A 17,911-nucleotide genomic window follows, 5' to 3' on the forward strand; every position below is an offset into this window, starting at 1 on the left:
GACAGATAAAAGACTTTACATTGGCCTGTTCAGAGGCAGAAAACTAATACAACACCTGGTTCCAAATTGCTGCCTACTCCAGAGAAGTTCTAGCTCTGTGACATTACACATCATTATACTGGAAAAAAGCATTCCTGATTTTTCACATCACCGGTTTCTGGCAATAGTGGTATCTGCATCCAGCTGTCCTGATTTTTCTAACAATGGGGAAACAACCAACAGTGGCTTAGTACTGTGGGAGGCAGACTGGGAGCACTGTTCACTAGAAGCGCACATCAGACTGTGGCTGGATGTTTTTGGGCACCTGCGACCCCGGCACACTTGACCTGGACAAGATGGTGTAGACCCCATTTTGGGAACAGTTGCCACTCAGGTTGTTTTCCTGTACACATTCCATTCCCCAGCTTTCTACTTCTTCTTTCCCCAGCTGGTCTAGGCTCTGGGAGAGCAGCTCTTCCTGACTGGGTTCTTCCTCCTGTGAACCAGAAGAAAGAGTGACCTGTATCGTTAGCAAGCTACCAAGAAGTCTAGCAACACTCCAGGAGAGAGACAAGGAGTGCATGATACTAAATATCTTCCCAGATTCTTCCAGAAATTAGTACAAACTGCCTGTCTGTTAAAGATCCAATATACCGTTTGCTGCAATACACTGATGAATGTATATTTAAGCATTAGACAGTCATCCCTTTTCGCCCTCCACAAGAACATTCACAGAAATTCCGGGGCAAAGCAAAGCTGCAAGCAGACACTCACATAATCTTTCAGGCACGTTCACATGAGAAGTAGGACCCTCCAAACTACTCTTTCAGATGGGAAGGGATCACAAAACTACTCTGCAAAAGAGAGAGGCTTCTTTCTGACTCAGCTAAGTCACTGTGTGCTGTTGGACTATTCTTGTTATGAAAGCCATGAAGACATGAAGCAATGACATGGCTCCTGTATGCCTTTCTGCCTTTGACTTTAAAGCTGGAGACCCAAAATATGCTGGTTGACTGAATACAGGCAGTCTGTGGCAAAAGACTCAAGCCTGCAATGAGGCGCTATGGGCACACCGCTAACAATCTTCCACCTCATGTATGATAAATAATCCACAGGCCAGATGTTAAGATCATAGTCCACAACACTATCATGAGCTGCTCTTGCTGGAAAGGTTAGTATGATCTTTTTTGATGTCTGAGGATAAGTAGGTGCAAAGAAACTGAAGACAAGTGAATTGCATCCACTGCCACAGGAATGAGCTTGGCCTCAAAGGAGATGGAAGGTGTGTTTAAGGGTACCATGGTTAACTGGGGGGACATGAAAGCAAGAAGCTTTTTGTCACTGTGCTTGAACAGAAGAGGCTTGATCATAAGAAATGCTGACCCTGCCTAACCCTTTTTGTCTTATGTCAATGGGGACTGGGAAAGCAAAGATGATACCAGGTCCATTCACATAGCAGGGCTGGTCACCCACCCTGAAGCTGGCTCAAATGCATGGTGGAGGGCTACCAACCTTGCTAACATTATCCAGCGGCTTGCCCAACAGGTCCTTCCTCTTCAGCTTGTTTCTTTCCAGCACATCTAGCTTGTTCACCACTGCATCAATCTTGGAGCCAATGCTGTTTATGGACTGTTCCAGCTGCAGCACACGTTGCAGGAGGCTGAGGAAGACATGGAGAGCATTTGCAAGCTTTCTCTTGTGATGAACAGCAGGATTTGCAGCAGAAATCTTATGGACAATGGGCCAGACCTCAAACAGGAGTGAATACTCCACATCGGAGAACTGATTCGTACCCACTGAAGACATAACTCCCTGGTACACTATGTTTTCATCTGTAATTAGTGATTCTGCTTAGGATGGATCCCAACCAGTTTGGATCACAATATAATCCCATTATTAAATATTGCACCTGCCTCTCCTTTGATATGGCCCTCTGTGGATTGCTCAGTGTTTCTCAGGAGCAGAATCAGGATCTCCTGATTCTCTGTGCTGTGTTTATCCCATGCTCCTGCTGTGGAAGAAACAGCCAATTGTTGTTCTCCGACCTGGAGGATGAAGGCCAACTAGGCTATAAATAAGGATATTTATTCCCACAGGACCTTCTGTAAAGGTATCAACTTCCCCTGGCCCAGTTATCCAGGCTACCTTCTGACCTGAAACATGACAGCATATTGCCTGTGGTCAGCTGACAGCTGCAGGGGTTATTCAAGAGGCAGAAAGCAAAATTTCTTAACCCAATCTTTCATAGGGACAAGCAAACTACATTACAAGAACTGTCCAGTTCTCTCCTGACCTGCTCATTTACACGTGTGCAAGATAAAAAGGGACAAGATCTTACTGAAACTGCTCAGCACCAATGTAAACAGTTACATCAGGGAAGGAAGCAGCAGGGTATCAGACCCCTCATTTACAGAGGGATTAAACTACTGCCAGCACAAACATACACTTGGAACTCTTCTTTGGAGACCCAGCTGGCCTTATTGGCATGGTTATTCCTTGCTTCCACATAGGTCAGATTCTCATCCAGGTTGTTGTCAGCATAGGATTTCCCCAAATTTTCAATCTCTGTATTCAGAGCAGCCTAGAAGATAGATAAAGAAACTCCTGAAAAGTTGAGTACTAACTCTGTGTCAGCTTCACTGTGAATAACACAGACCTTCACAGGCAGTGATATACTCAGCTGCTATCCAGGCAGAGTTGGAGCTGTGTTTGAGTTGCCTGCTTAGTTTATATCACAAACTCAAAAATTCCTGAGGCCACTTTGGAGTGATCTCTACCAAACAGAGGGTTTCCTTCCTCCCCCCCCCCCCCCCTTTTTTTTTTACCCTTTTCGCCTCTAGGTCGTGCTTCATCTGCTGTTGCTCCTCTTCATCAAGGATGTGATTGCCATCTTTGTCGAACCTGGAGAAGGCTGCTGTGATCTCATGGTCTGCATGGCCCAGTCTGTAAAAGAACAGGGAGAAAGCTCAAGGCACAGAATTACACTGTTAGGCTCTAACACTGTGGGAGCATGCCTTTTGAAATCAGTGTATTGTTTACTTCTGCCAGTGACAAATCTAAACATCCCAAACGCGAAAGAGAGCAACACAAACCCATTTAGAACAGGAGACTAAACATGTGAGGAAAGATTATAACTTTTTTTTTTTGGAGTCTTACATTGCCCAGATCTGAGCTAACTGCTCTCCCAGCCTTGAAAACCAGAAAATTTAAATTACCTGTATGACCAAGAGAAAGGAATAAGCGGGCATCCCTCAAGCTGACTCACTTACTCCTTCAAGCTGTTCTTGAAGTCTTCAAAGTCCAGTTCTTTCGTTCCATTCTGCAGGCTTTCTGCACATCAGAAATACGCTCCTTCTTCAGCTTCAGCCTCATGAGCGTCCGGTTGTAGCTCTGTTACCAAAGGTGCAAACGGACACAGAATCATGCAGGCAGAACAGTGAAAAATAGGGCAGTGTGGACAATGCAATACGGGTAAGCAGATTCTGAGTAACACAGGGAGATTTTAAGCTTCCCAGAAGCAAAAATACAACACTGCTGAATGAGCTCCATCTCTAAACTAGGATCACACCATCAAAGCAACACCAGCGTGGTAGCCAGGGTCTCCATGATAAAGATTGCCCTCTGCTTTTCTCCTCCTGACTCTCCCTTTATCTGAGCTCCCAGTCATCAGCTGTTTAAGATAATGTCTCAAATACCAGTCTTTGCAGAATATCTGGTCCCACAGCACAGAGTTGTGAACTTCCAGGACCTTTTCTGGAATTTGCCCATGGGAAACCCAGATGTAACCCACTACATTTGCACCACTGTAACATGCTCAGCTTAGCAAAATAGGACCTGCCATTTTATTAATCAAAGTACATTCTATTAAGGACTGAAAGACCTTTGTCCAGAGACTGTCCAAGGAAGAAAAGTCTCTCAGAAACATGACCAACATGCTCAAATAACAGGATTCCCCCTTCTCATCTTCCCATTGCCAAAGGATCTGGGAGCTTGATTTATCCCAGAAAGGAACTGTGACTCCTGTGTGCACCAAGAAGGTGGATCTGGAGCTGGCAGCCACTGTTTTTCTCTAGTAAATTCCATGTAGGTCAGGGACTTCCAGAAAATGCTTCAGAATTTAGCTAGAAAGTAGCACAGCTTTCACTATTCATCACCTGCTTCAAGATGTCCGAGAGCTGCAGCTCATCCTTCTGGCTTGAAAGCTCCTCCTTGACTTCTGAGTAGGTGTCATTGATGATGGCCAGAAACATGTTCTAGAAAAAGGGGAAGAAAAGAGATGAATAAGCATGAGGCATCTTGCCTGTTCCAGCAGCTGAAGCAGCAAGAGACAGGCATAGCTGTGCAGGGCTCAGTTAAACAAGGAGCTGTTTCCACACGGGGTATCCCTTGGACAAATTAAAGTGGTTGAAGGGAAGGCCCACTTCAGCCACACAGTGCTTTCTTACTGGGGAGGGGGTCCCTGCAGTTAAAGCAGTGGCTGAAGGTACATTTGTTCCAAGCTCAAATACCGTCTTTGGTAGCCTCTCCTGCAAGACCTTAGGTTACATTTGGATTCCTAGGACTGGGTATTTAACCTGGTCATTATGAGCATTCCTCTGTACCCACTGTCTAGAAAGCCAGAGACCACCCCCCATGCTTTGTGCACTGCCTGCTACAGAGCAGCTGAATGGATCCCCTTGAATTCAGCTACCACATCAGTGGTATTCCCAGTCAGTTTTAGTCTTCACCTTAAAGGATGTGAATATGGCCCTTAATCGCCCTGATCATCAAAACCCTAATTGCAATGACTTGCTTTTTGTCTACTTTGGTCTATTTGCACTGCAAAGCTATCGTAACAGAACCTTCCTTTCTCTCTAAGCATTTGCACTGCACCTAACTCAGGGGTTAATCGGGAGGGGTCTCTCAAGCACTGCTGTCAATACAGGGGAAAGTAGGGCTTTCTTGCTTACCAGGAGCACAAAGAAAACAAAGAACACATAGGTGACGAAGTAAATAGGCCCAAGGACCCTGTTGGCATTGTCAATGGAATTGTAGTCAAAATCACCAAGAATGATCCGAAACTGGGTGAAGCTGGAGGAGAGGAAGAGCCCAAGGTCACACAAAGGCACATACATTTATCCTACCTCCTCAGAGAGTCCTGAGGTGAACCCTGAACCTGCCTGCAGCCCAGATGGTCACAGGCACAAGCCAGAGCAGGGTCTAAGTCACTCAGTCTGAGTGGTGAGTTAAAGGTATCCATAGTATTTCAGGGGTAAATGGAGCTGATCTGGTTAGAGCAAGAGCTGGCTGGAAAGTAAAACACGGTTTCCACACAAATTTCTGGTTGTCCAAAGTGTGTTTTGGTCTAAACAGGAGTTAAAAACAAAACCAAACCAAAACCAACCTGAATTTTCCCTTATAAAGACATTTGACTCACTGAAGCCTTCTCTGGCAAGAGAGTTCATGACACTGTGGAGAGAATGTTAGTATTGGACAGTGCTCTTCAACCTTTTGCAATTCATAGCCCCTACAATGAAGCAAGTGTAAGTCTATTGATCAGGATTTTGCTTATCTATCTCAGTTATCTCTTGTAGACCTCTTAAAGGCAGGACCTGAATTGCCAGAGGTCTGTGGAAGACAGGCTGAAAACTGCTGCTGTAGCAGGTACCTCCGTTAACATCACATATTGCCTAAGGAGGCCCATGGACTGAAGGGCTGTCTGAGACTGGATATCTTAACTCACTTCCCCAACACCCCCTTCTGTGGTGTTCCCATTTCAGGTTCCATTTCAGGTTCCATTTCCCATTTCAGGTTATCTTGGCACATTACCTGTGGGACTTCTCTGGAAATTGATCAGTGAAATGACCCTCATAAAAAATACCCTCCAATTAAAAAAAAAAAAAAAAAAAAAAGAAAAAGACAAGAAAAAGACAGATGGAAAGACAGACACAGACTGTGAAGCCATGTGCAGGGAAAAGGACCTTGAGAGCCCAGATCCTGAAAATCCTGTCTGAGAAATGCAAAGCTCCATTTCAGATTCCTTGAATTTGGACTATTTAGGGAGCTGGGAATGCTTTCCAGGTCTAATGAAGAGGAACATGGCATTGCTTCCTCTTCTTTGGTTTAAATTGTCCCAATTCAGTGATGATGAAATGTCTCCTTCCAGTACGAAATTATTTTTATCTTTTTTGCTTTGAAAAGGTCTACTTAATCTTATTTAGACTATTATACAGCATATTTTAGAAAACTTGATGCTGAATTTGTATTAAAATTAACATATTATATGAATACCAACTTTCAGAAATGAAGTAGATCTTCTATCTTATCAAAATCAGATATATTTATAAATAATATAAATATGAAGTTTCCGACTTTTTCATTTCAGTGTTTAAAGGTATCATCTTGATAAGATAAATGTACTACTTCTGCTTTTCCCTGTGAAAACCCTGTAGCAACAAACAGTATTCCACCCAAATCTTTGTTTGAATTCAGGTGCACTATCTGATGAAAAAAAGAAAAGTTTTCATGCAGCTGTTGTGCAGACACTGAAATGATGTGATCAGCAAGTGTATTTGGAAGCCATAGAATTTCAAAACTCTGGAGCTTCTATCTGGGCCTCTTCCTTATTAAAACAAACAAACAAACAAACAAACAACACACAGCCTACCTCAAAACACTTGTTTTGAGCTCTTCAGTTCTTACCACCAGAATTACAGAGATGTTTAACCTAGCTAGGCCTAAAGCCATCTGGTGGTCTATAGGAACACAAATTTGTCTCAGTGACAGTCAGACAGCACTATTCTACTGCCTTTACGGACCCACAGCAGGTGAGAAGGTGACAGAAGGTCTTGCAGAACAGAAACTAAATTATCAGCTAAGCTATGATGCTTTTCTGCAGAAAGATGTTAAACCACTCTGTATGTTGAGTACCCTTGGCGTGCCTAACAGCTCCACATCAAGGGAAAGCTGTCTAGGCTTCAGCAAACTGAAACTTCTCACTAAATGCTCCCATGAAAAGGCTGGGATTTCCATTGAATTGTAGGGCTGCAAGGAGTCTCAAAGTCTGGTAGGATCAGCTACTCAAATCCCTACTGATAAACACCAGACAATCAGAAATCTATCTGTAACCTTCAATTTTTTAACTGCATTCTTTTGTCCATGAAGATGTCATGGCTGGAGGACTGTGAGCGACTTATTAACCATTGTGGCTTTATTACAATGAGATACAGCAGGTGTCTGACCTTCAGATTTGCAATTGGGGAGAGGTTGGAAAGTAGTAAAAAGTCTTTTGATGAAATGATAGAAACATGGTTCTGACTTATACACTTACATGCATTTAACAAAGGTGCTGAAGTTTTCCACTTGTGTCCCAAAAAGAAGGTAACCCAGCTGGGCATAGGCAAAGAAGACAATGAAGAACATAATGGCAAAGCCCAGGATGTCCTTGGCACAACGGGCCAGTGTGGAGGAGAGCTGGGTCATTGTTTTGTTAAAGCTAATATACTTGAATATCTGCAAGAAAGAACAGGCACAAAGTTAGGTCAAACCATCAGCTAGGTCAGTCTGTCTCATATATGCACATGCTTACTAAGACCAGAGATTCACTATAGTACCAAAGCACTGAGAAGACAGCCAGGCTAGGGGAACAGTGGATTAGTGTTCAGGATATTTGTCCCAAGTGTGCCACCATCTTCCTGTGGGATCATAAACATATGACTTTGTTCCCCGTGTCAAAGGAATATATAAAGAGCAACTGCTATAAGGACAGATGTTTTGAGGCTAATGAGGAGCCCCAAGTACAGTGTGGCTTTCCACCATACAAAGACACCTTGGTTGAAATGCAAAGTCCATGCCAACAGACGAGTCATTTCCAGTTTTGGGTGGCCATCATGAAAGGCAAACACGGTTTACCAGATTATGCTCCAAAATACTAAAATAGTACAGGATGGACAAAATTATATTGTAGTCAGCATTTTTGAAAACCACTTTTACACCATATCGTCTGAGCTCATCTCCCTGTCCATTATCTCCAAATAACCGGCCTCAGAATGCAGGCTGAAAAGTTACCTGGATTTACTGCAAAACAGAGCATACAACTTTGAGGAAAATCCTTCTCTGTTAGATAGCTGTTACCCTCATTCACTCAGAGAGATGGAAGAGTCAACCCCCGAGCTATCTAAAGGAAGAGGTCTGAGACTGGAGGCCTGGCACCTCCCAAACCTCCTACAATACCTTGATCCAGGCAAAGAATAAGTTGACTGCGTTCATATTGTTGTACTGTGTCTGCCAGAATGCCAGGAACTCGAAGTCTGCGTAGGTGTCAGGGTGCTTCAGCAACTCTCCCAACAGTCTGTTCACCTCAATGGTGCGAAAGATGTGAAACCCAATAGCGATGGTGGAGAGCTGCGAAGAGGAAGAGTCTGCAGTGACCACTGTGCCTATGCTTCCTACAGAAATTAAAGTGTCACAGAATTCCTTGCTATCAAACTTCACAACTGCAGTTTACTGGTGGGCAATGGAAATAAGGTCTTAATGCACTGAGTGAAGCCCTGACTTCACAGCCTCTCAGGGATCTCTAAGAAAAGAATTTTCTCCTAACAGCTGATAGAAGAGCATGTGCCCATTTACTCTGCTAGTTCATTTTGCTATTGGAGCAAAACATGTGCCAACTTGTCCTATTTAGACCAGTTTCCCCATTCCTTCATTTGTTTTGGCTCTTATACCTCTCTGCCATTGCTCCCCCCAAAAAAGTGTGCAAGGATCCTCACCAGAATGACTACCACATCCAGGATGTTCCAGATGCTGGTGAAGTACTGAAGCTTGTGGATACGCAGCTCCAAAATCTCCTCCACCGCATAGTAGAAGATGAAGACACAGAAGACAATTTCACAGGCAACAACAAAGAAGTCCCACGCACTGACATATCGTATAAGCTTGACTGTCCGTATCTGCCAGGAGGGAATGGCACCACCAGTGGCTGGAAACTCAACCACTAACCTTGAAGGGGACAAGAAAACTCTGGTAATTACAAACAGGGGGAGGGAGGCTCTTCGGTAATTTTGAGAGGCATCAAACCTGAGCATGAGCTATCCACCAAACCATGAGTGGAAGAGTTGTGCATGTGTTTATGCAGCCTTATCTCTGCTGCTTCACTGCCCATGATAGGAAAGGGTGAAAGGTGAAGAGAAGTGTGATTGGTTATGTCAGGAAGACAAAGTCTTCTTACTAATCTATGCAACATCTACTGACACCACTCAGTCCTACCCCCCTGGTGGACCATATTAAAATTTTTGCATATTAAGAAACTGTGGCATTGAGGAAGAAGCAAGAGGCAGAAGAATATTCAGTGGGACTCCGCTTACCTCAGAACACAGAACAGATTGATATTTGCATTATACACAGAGAAATCAATGAAGACAACTCGTGTCCCCCGATCCAGCCACAACTTCTCCTTCAAGACCTGTAGGGCTTCAGCACTCTCTTCTCTGGTTAACTTGAGGTCTATGTAGTATCCTCCCCCACTGTAACTGGTTAGTCTTCCCCAGTGAGATGAGCCACCCAGCTCCTCCTCAGAATGGTACCTCCACCTGCAACAGACAAGCCATATGCAAAGGCATCACCATCCCACGCTTGGGTATGACCTTGTAGCCAGAAGAAATTAGACTATATCTTCAAGGGACAGAGCAGTTCTTAATTAAAAGAGTTGGCACTTAATTCCTATTCCAGATCTGAGCCTACATCAGTTCATTATCGATAGATTTCTGATCTAGTACTTCCCAGCAGTAACACGACATGACTTGCAATACTATGGAAGGAAAATTCCGCAGGCTCATTGGCTATGCGACAGTCTTGTTTGCATGAAGGCTACTCCCAGGATCTGCTGTATTGCCTTCTACCATGTTGCACACACGCTCTGCTTAGAACACACTTGCACTCATTTTCTTATGAACAACAGTTTCTCATTCACAGACCAAGACACATGCAGCAAGCAAAGAGTTATTAAACTCCAGCTACCTCACATTATTATAGAGAAATAGGTTTTCAAGGTGAAAGAGATGCACTCCCTTCTCTCTGGCTCCTGAAATCTAGGAAGGAAGCAGATATCTATCAAATGGATGATGCTCTTATCCCAAAGGTCTCTGTTTATCCTCACCCTCTTAAAAACATACAACAATCTTTACCTAATTCTCCACTGGATTTTCATGGCTTTCCCAACAGGTCCCACTCTGCCATGCATTCTGTTGTGCCTTTCCCCAAAGAGACACTTGGCCTTATCAACAGACAAAGAGGACTTGCTGCTGCTGACTGCAAGGGGAATTCCAGCCTTATATGAAAAGCTCAACCCTGGTATCCTGTGGCTCAGCAGATATTATTTTAACTAGAAGAGACTAATTTGGGGCAACAAAAAAAAAACCAAACCAACCAACCAAACAAAAAAAACTAAAAAAAAAAAAAATCCCAGATCTTCTAATCCTGAACAGCCGAAGATGTACGTACGCTGTTCCATTGATGAGTCCAAAGGAGACCCTTTCCTCCTTGTCTTCTGAGTATACATCATAGCAGCCTGAGATTTCCTCCTTGAAGTCATCATGGACCACACAGGAATTGTTCTTCACCTTCAGTTGTCGCATGCGTGGGACACCCAGCAGCAGGTTCTCGTAATAGATGTATGACTGTGTGCCATGCGCTGCTAGGGACTCGTTGTTGTACCACTTTGTCCAGTAAAGATTATCCAGAAGGGGACCTTGTGCATACTGCAAGAGAGGGAGAGGAGAACAGCTTCTTCACAGCCCACATATCAGAGGAGATTTCTTGGCCTGGGCTTGAAACAGTAAGACCTGACGCGCCCCTCTCTGCTCCCCAAGATGGAAAGTAGTAGAAGCTTGTGTTGGATATATGCTAAGGAGGGGAAAGACCAGGGCTGGCGGTGCCACAGGGTGGAGGAGGGATGTCGGGCAGCAGGGCTGTTGTTGGATTCTCACAGGCCTGTAATACGGTTGCTGCACTTTGTTGGGTTGGTGAAGAGACAAGGGCCCTGCAAGCCTCTTTGTCCCTTCCACTTCAGTAAGCACAAGTCTCAAGGAGTTGTCCTGGCATGAGGTGCGAATTATGAAAAGGGGGTGTGCCAGTGCCCTGGAAACAGCAGAGGAAAAAACCAACAGTGCCATAGTTCATTTTGCTTTTTTAATACAGCTGGAAAAGACAAAGCTAACTAACAAGCAATTTCTGGCTGACTGTCAGAGATAAGTGGTTGCAATATCTCAACAGCATTCACTGTGGCTCATATTATTCCTTCATCGGTTCTTTGACAGAAATGTGTTAGACCCTAGACATCTTCTTCCCTCTATTGTCTTTGGTAGAAGTCAGTGCAAATATTAATCCAGCTTCTTCATAAAGAAACTATGGATCAGACCACCCCAGGCATGGATTACAGGCAAGTTAAGTATGCTGTTCCCACAATTGCCCGTGAAAATGGGCATAGGCTTATCACTAAGACACCAGCATGAAGACATTGGACTGTAGGATTCAAAGCCATTTCTAGCACAAGGAAACCTCGAGTAAGTCACTTGGCCTCTCTGGGCTGGTACTCCCTATCTGTGCAATGAGCATCATATTGCAGCAATTTCTTTTTGTTATGTCCTGCCTGCCTAGCTGGTAAGTTTCTGGGGAATGGACTCTTCTGGGCACGCACAACACTTAGCCTAGCCAGTATTCTGGCCACAGTGCTCAGAGGGCTAAATTATATTTTAAATCAGTGGATATTTTGCATGCAAATTATATTGTAACTATTGCTAGTAGCTGGCAAAAGTTTGTGGCAGCAAAATGCCTTGCTGAAAGCACTAGGTAGCACATTCAGAGGGAACTGAATATCCCAGTCTAGCTGAGATTTCCAGGGCTCCCCATGCTGGGCCAGACTTGTACTCACCACCCAGAAGTCAGCCATGCTGCCAATGGACTGGAAGGAGACACGGCCATCCGTAGAGGTCTGGAGGAAGAGCTCAGACATCACTTTGGTGTAGTAATAGGCATTGGAACTTGTCATTCCATATGTCACTAAGAGAACAGACAAGAGGAGGTTCCTCCCTTATACCTGAATATTGGAGCCTGACATAAATATATGTATATATTCACTTTCAGTGTAGCTTATACTATCACAGGTAAGCTGACCAAGGCACAAGAGAAGAAACCTTGGGAGCTCTAATCATATTACTTTCTGCTTTCTTAGGGATTTGCAAGCCGATCTGTTGCATGTTCCAGAATTTAAACTGTCAGACTGACAGACCGCAAGAGTTTAAAAGCCAGAGAAGACCATTGGATGATGCAACTGAACATCCTGGGCAACAATTTTTTTTCCTCAGACAAGATTTCTGAGAGAAATTTTGTTTCTCAGAACAAAGTCCATGATCTGTATTTTGAAGTTCTGATCTGAATCTATAAAGGTATAGAGACCACTCCATTTTCCCAGGTGGAAAGCTCCCGTTAAGTTCTCATCTACCAAGAAACCTCAAACAGGAGCAGGCTCTAACTTCCCTGAACATGTTGTTTCAACTCTCCAGGGCTCCTTCCTGCAGAAAAGCGTCCATCATGGTGATCACTAAGAACATGTCCTACTGTTGAAAGGGCACTATGAAAATAAAGCAGCTGACGTTCAAGACACTCCCCCCCCCCACTTCTAGATGAGTCAGTATGCAACCACATGTACATCTGTGTCTGTATCTTTGTTCTTTAGGAAGAGTGGCTGAAGCACTCTCTCCCTGGGCCAGTGTGATAGTAACTCAGGTTGGTATTGTCTGTCTCTCTCTCCTGCCATAGGGTCCATGAAATATAATCCTCTTCACTGTCCCATGCCACAGGTGCTCATTGGCGATAATGAATTAACCTCCCCAGAAAACAAACAGCCATTGTTCTACCCACACAAAGCCCATTAGCATTCAGCACAGGGACGCATTAAATCCACCCAAGAACAACAGTGCGAGCTGCCATCTGCCATCTGCTTTATCACCTCGGCCATCCCTCCAGTCCCAGAGAGGAAAAATCTCTCTGAACTCTGTGTCTTTGATCCCAGGAAGTTTCTAGAGCTGCTCTCTGGGGTTTGAACATTCGCTGTGAAATTAAGACAAGACCCGGGGCAGATTCTCCCAGGACTGTGGAGTCAATGGCTCAGAAAATATGGATCAGAAAATATTGCTTAAACTTAACTCATATTAATTAGGTCTAGAGCAATAGTTATTTTACTTGTGTGTGCAGCAGCTATTCTGTAGGTTAATGACACAGGTTTGCTGCAGTGAGTGCATGTACGATAAATATAACACCTACAACAGAGTGAGGAAGTCTGATAATAACACCTCACATTATTCTCCTCACGCTGCACACAGAAAAGACACCTATGAGATGTGACAGCTACTTACATAGACAGATGTCCACCAAGAACACAATATAGACTAGCAGCTCTCGCAGTGTGGTCTTCACATAAAGTTCTCTGTTTTCAGCTGTGTTCTCGGTCAGCGTAGTGCCCCACAGACCTGTTGAGTGTAAAGAAGAAATTGGAGAGTTTTGATGGCCATTCTCAAAGGCTGTGTGAGCAGCTGAAGTTCCGTTCCCAAAGAACACTCTTGGGAATTGGATTTTTGTCACTTTTGAAAGCAAAATCACTTTTATTTTCAAAACTTGACTAAGAGCTATAAAAACGTGTTAGATAACCCCTAAAAAAACCATTCCAGTGTGAACAAAAGATTTGGGGCTGACTGAAACTGAAATATATTGGCTTTCTTATTTTGCTAAATGACTCTCCAGTTTTCTGTTTGAGTTCGATATGGACTGATCTTTTCCTACCTGTTTTTCAGCTTACTCTTTGCAGAAATTCAGTCTTTGTCACACGTACTCTTGAAAACACAAAATTTCATCTCAGTCATCCATGTGCCAACAGCTGACCTTCTGATAGGACTTCCATAGCAGAACTGCATCTGATGTTAGCTTTACAACCATTAGTCCTTTTAGTATATATTGAACTGTCAGGCCCCAAATATTTGTCCCTTGCGTACCTAAAAACTCTTGCAGATTTCTTGTAGGTCATAAGACTCAATCAAATAACCCAACTCAATATTTTCAGCATAAAATTTAGAGCCAAATTATCTTCAGGATGTCTATCAATGGAGCTCTGCTGACTTCAATACAGTTATGCCAATTGCATGAGCTAGTGATCTGATTTCTTCACACAGTGAAAGCAACTCATTAAACATCAGCAGGGTTGATCAAAAAGACAGAAACACTTCCTTTAAAAGGAGCCTTGATATTTTGGGTTTGATGAACCGCCTCACACCATTAGTGTATTTGTTTGTTCTTGCTGTAATGGCTTTCTGTTGTGATTTCTGAAAACCTCCTGAAGTTGAAAGGCATAAGAACTTCCACTTGAAAGCTTAGTGATGGAAGCCATGTCAATAATACCTGTAGTCTTGCTGCTTTCTGCAGCTCTTGGAGAGCTCAGCCCTGATGTCCATCCCCAGTAGTACGCAACAATCATCTTCCTGGAAGCCAGGATCAAAGCTGATCAAAGGCCACACATTTGAAGTCATCTCTGGCAGAGGATGAAGGGCTTTTTTCTTTGGATCAAGCAAAAGTGGTATAGTGGTCTGTGTGCATTTACTCCTGTCCTTTCAATAGCTCTTTGGCATCTCAAAGCTTTTTGCACCTTCAGCTGCCATAGTGCCTGTTGCAGCTTCCACCGTCACTCCTGGACAGACAAACCAGTAGCCTGTTCTGGGCATGCCAGACCAGCAACAGAAATGAGAGCCTGGAGAAGGTCTGGATTAACTCATGTGCAGCAGAGACTGGCATGTGGTCTACAGGAATCTCCGCAACAGAGAAAAATGAGGGGCAACAACCACCCATCTGTTCAGGTCACTTTTAAATGACCCCCTTCATCTCTAGATATGACGACACCACAATCTTTGAACAGGTTTATTTGTTTTTCCATGAGGCAGGGAACCCCTACTATCTACATGTTAAGAACAGAAGCACAGACTTTCTTTGCTTTGGGAGTAGAAGTGTACTTGGGAACACCTAAATTCAGGGACACTCAAATATCTTTGAAAACTTGGTTCAGAGACTTGCCCAAAATTATACCTGGAGGACCATAAGGCCGGCCCAGTACCTTTTCAAATTGCATCCAATAATGGTAAAACTACATCAGTTGAGGCTTGGTTTCAGCTGTTTCTTTAGGAAACATGCCATGGAAATATACCACCTCATACATGAAGCATGTCCCCATCTGTGTCTCCTGTGGCACCACCTACTCCCTTGGGGATGCAGCTGTTTTGGACATGGCATTTGGAGTAGAAGGATTCTCAAGACTAGAAGACATCCAGGCTTCCTTATGGCATCTTGCATGACCGTCCAGCACTCACAAGGCAGAGCAAAGAAAAAAAACTCAGAATCTATAAAAGAGGCAATCAATGCAATTTGTTTGTAATTCTTGCCTTCCTGATAGTAACAGGTTACTGGTAAGAATTAACGGCAACATCTACATTATCTTCTGAGGCTGCTTTTAAACCAGACTTGTGACCCAGGTGAGTGACTAGCTCACAGCCTCAGGTGAAGCCTTCCAAAGGCAGTGGGAAGCTGGGTGCCCCTCACCAGCCACTGTGCCACCCAGATACCCAGCAAAGTCCATCTGTAGGCTGGCCATGAGCAGCTGAGGTGGCAGGAGGCAGGCAGGAACCAGAGGACCCAGAGTTTCTTGGACACAGTTTAGAGAGGAAGAGTCCTGAGCAGTGGCGCTAGGAGCAGCAGCTACTCACTGGTAGGCCAGCCCAGTAGCTGGTGAGGGCAAGAAAAGAACTCAATAAGCCAACTATGACCAGCACCCACAAAGAGCTATGGACACGTAATCCCAAGGAATGATTTTTAAGCAAAAAAACCCCACAAACTGTACTTGGCTAAGCAACTTCTCTTTACTACCTCCGCTTGCCATGTGAGACACTAATGTGATTAAATGGAAGGGGAGGGCGGGGGGGAAACCAGCAATATTTGGAGAGGCGATGAAAAATAATGAGCACCTAATAAAGATGCAAAGGAAGGATGCATATTCTTCAAGGAAGAAATCCCCACCTCTGCGAGGCTTATAGAGGCTTTTCTTCTGGCTGCACTGGCCTTTGGATCTCATCTTCCCAGCTCTGGTCTGTCCTAAAACCCTATTTACCACCCTTGCTGGCAGGGCACACTACAGCAACAGTCACAGAAGGAGGGAACGCTGTAGCATCCTGACAGGTATTTTCATTTGCATGCTCCAATTTCAACCCCGGCATCTCACAAATGAAATTCTGATGTTAAAGTGTGGATTTGTTTTTCCTTTTTAAGTCTCAAAAAATGCCTAGAAGAAAAGATATCAGAATAAAACAGGTAAAAGATACACTGCCTCTGAGCAATCTGTAATTACCCACCAAGCCCACCCAGCACTGCTCCTTGGCCAGAATAAACCTCTAAAGACTCAGCTCTGGCTTCCATGTGAATTAGTAGTGTTAGATTGTGACTGCAATGACAAGTAACTGATCATAGAGGGGCCGTGCAATTCAGGACCAGGCTATACCGTTATTCATTCACATGTACTGTTAGAAGGTACAGCTCCGAGAAACGTTCTTGCAAGACCAGGAAGCAGAGCTCCTGGCACTGCTGTTCTTCTGAGTCAGGAAGAAAGACACATTGGCAAGAAAATAATTGTTTCCCCGAGAAATAGCTTATTGCTTTTTCTTCCCTGTTTTTACAGCATTAGGACTTTATGCCTTCTATATGAAACAGTTCAACAAATGCCCTTGCCCAGGGCTGTATCCTTACAGGAGACCTGACTTGCTCCCAGCTTTCTGATTGCCTCTGAATAAGCCTACATAATATTTCATTCCCCTTTGTCCTTTAAACTGGAAACTAGCACCTCTTTCTTTCAGCTGTCTTCAAGCAAAGTGTTGTTTGATACGTTCCTATTATCTGCATTTCAGTCCTGACAGTGCTAGATTTTCTCTGGTGGATAGTTATGTCAGTTCTTAGTTTACTGTAACACAGGGGCCAGTACCACTCCATCAAAAAATGCACAGAAAGACAGAATAGTCTCATCACCAGAGCGATGGCTCCTGTGGATTCAGGACACCTAAGCTCTGCCAACAGATTCATTGCACGACCATAAGCACACCACTAAGTCCGTCTGTACCTCCTGCCTTGTAGCAAAGGTAACAGGACAGACCCCAGAGCTACAGCATGGCACACAGAATGAGGATGCTCCCTGCAGGTCAGCCAAAGATGATCACTGGGGCAATGCTAGTCTATGTTGAGCAGGTTCCTGGGCTACACAGGTACATGGGGTTTCTACCTTCTGCATCCCCTCACTCCCCCACTCCCTCCCCTCCCCATGCCATTGTTCTTCCCAAGGGCTGGTAAATCCTTCCTAGTGAGATATCAGAGCTTTACCTCGGATACCTCTGAAGATGTAGAAGCAGCACTTCAGGAAAGGACTTGTCTTCCCATCCACAGCTTTGCTCTGCTTTTCCTGGTAGGGCAGTGGATCTCCCGCCTCTTCAAAGTTCTCATAGGGATTCTCCAGGATGGACTTGGGGTTGTAGATGGCTTGAATCTTCAAGGAGGCAGAGGGAGAGCCATTGTAAACAGGATTATCCCAAGCTTTCTTCCCCACTGCCTCCAGTTCATGCTCCTCTGAGGCTCGAAAGTGACTCTCAGCTCTGTTGTTTGGGTGAGATGAGCTCATGGCTAATCACTGCCAGCAGAAGTACTTTTTAACTGGAATTGTGAAGATTGCCTGCCCAGGCTGGAGCTGTAAGCTAGCAGAGAGAGAATCAGTCAATGCCAAACGGCTTATCTGCCTCAGAAACCCAGGAGAAGGCACACCACCAGCTTCCCACAGATTGCACACATCCACTCTCTCTTTTATATCAGCTCAGCTAGTGACACC

At 44.3% G+C, this 17,911-nt stretch overlaps 1 protein-coding gene across 1 annotated transcript; it reads right to left on the bottom strand.

Moving 5' to 3' along the window:
- Positions 1–262: 262 nt before the first annotated feature.
- PKD2L1 (polycystin 2 like 1, transient receptor potential cation channel) lies at positions 263–17,707 on the bottom strand (the record flags this gene model as incomplete). Its single annotated transcript, XM_082311080.1, is given in 16 exon segments — positions 263–475; positions 1,492–1,639; positions 2,424–2,560; positions 2,805–2,922; positions 3,249–3,306; positions 3,309–3,369; positions 4,134–4,232; positions 4,929–5,049; positions 7,289–7,470; positions 8,191–8,361; positions 8,727–8,955; positions 9,321–9,545; positions 10,456–10,712; positions 11,885–12,012; positions 13,368–13,481; positions 17,413–17,707. Coding segments are annotated over 16 exon segments (2,556 nt in total).
- Positions 17,708–17,911: the final 204 nt, after the last annotated feature.

The sequence above is a fragment of the Platalea leucorodia genome (genome assembly GCF_965183815.1).
Source record: "Platalea leucorodia genome assembly, chromosome: 4".
In the NCBI taxonomy this organism is placed as follows: Eukaryota; Metazoa; Chordata; class Aves; order Pelecaniformes; family Threskiornithidae; genus Platalea; species Platalea leucorodia.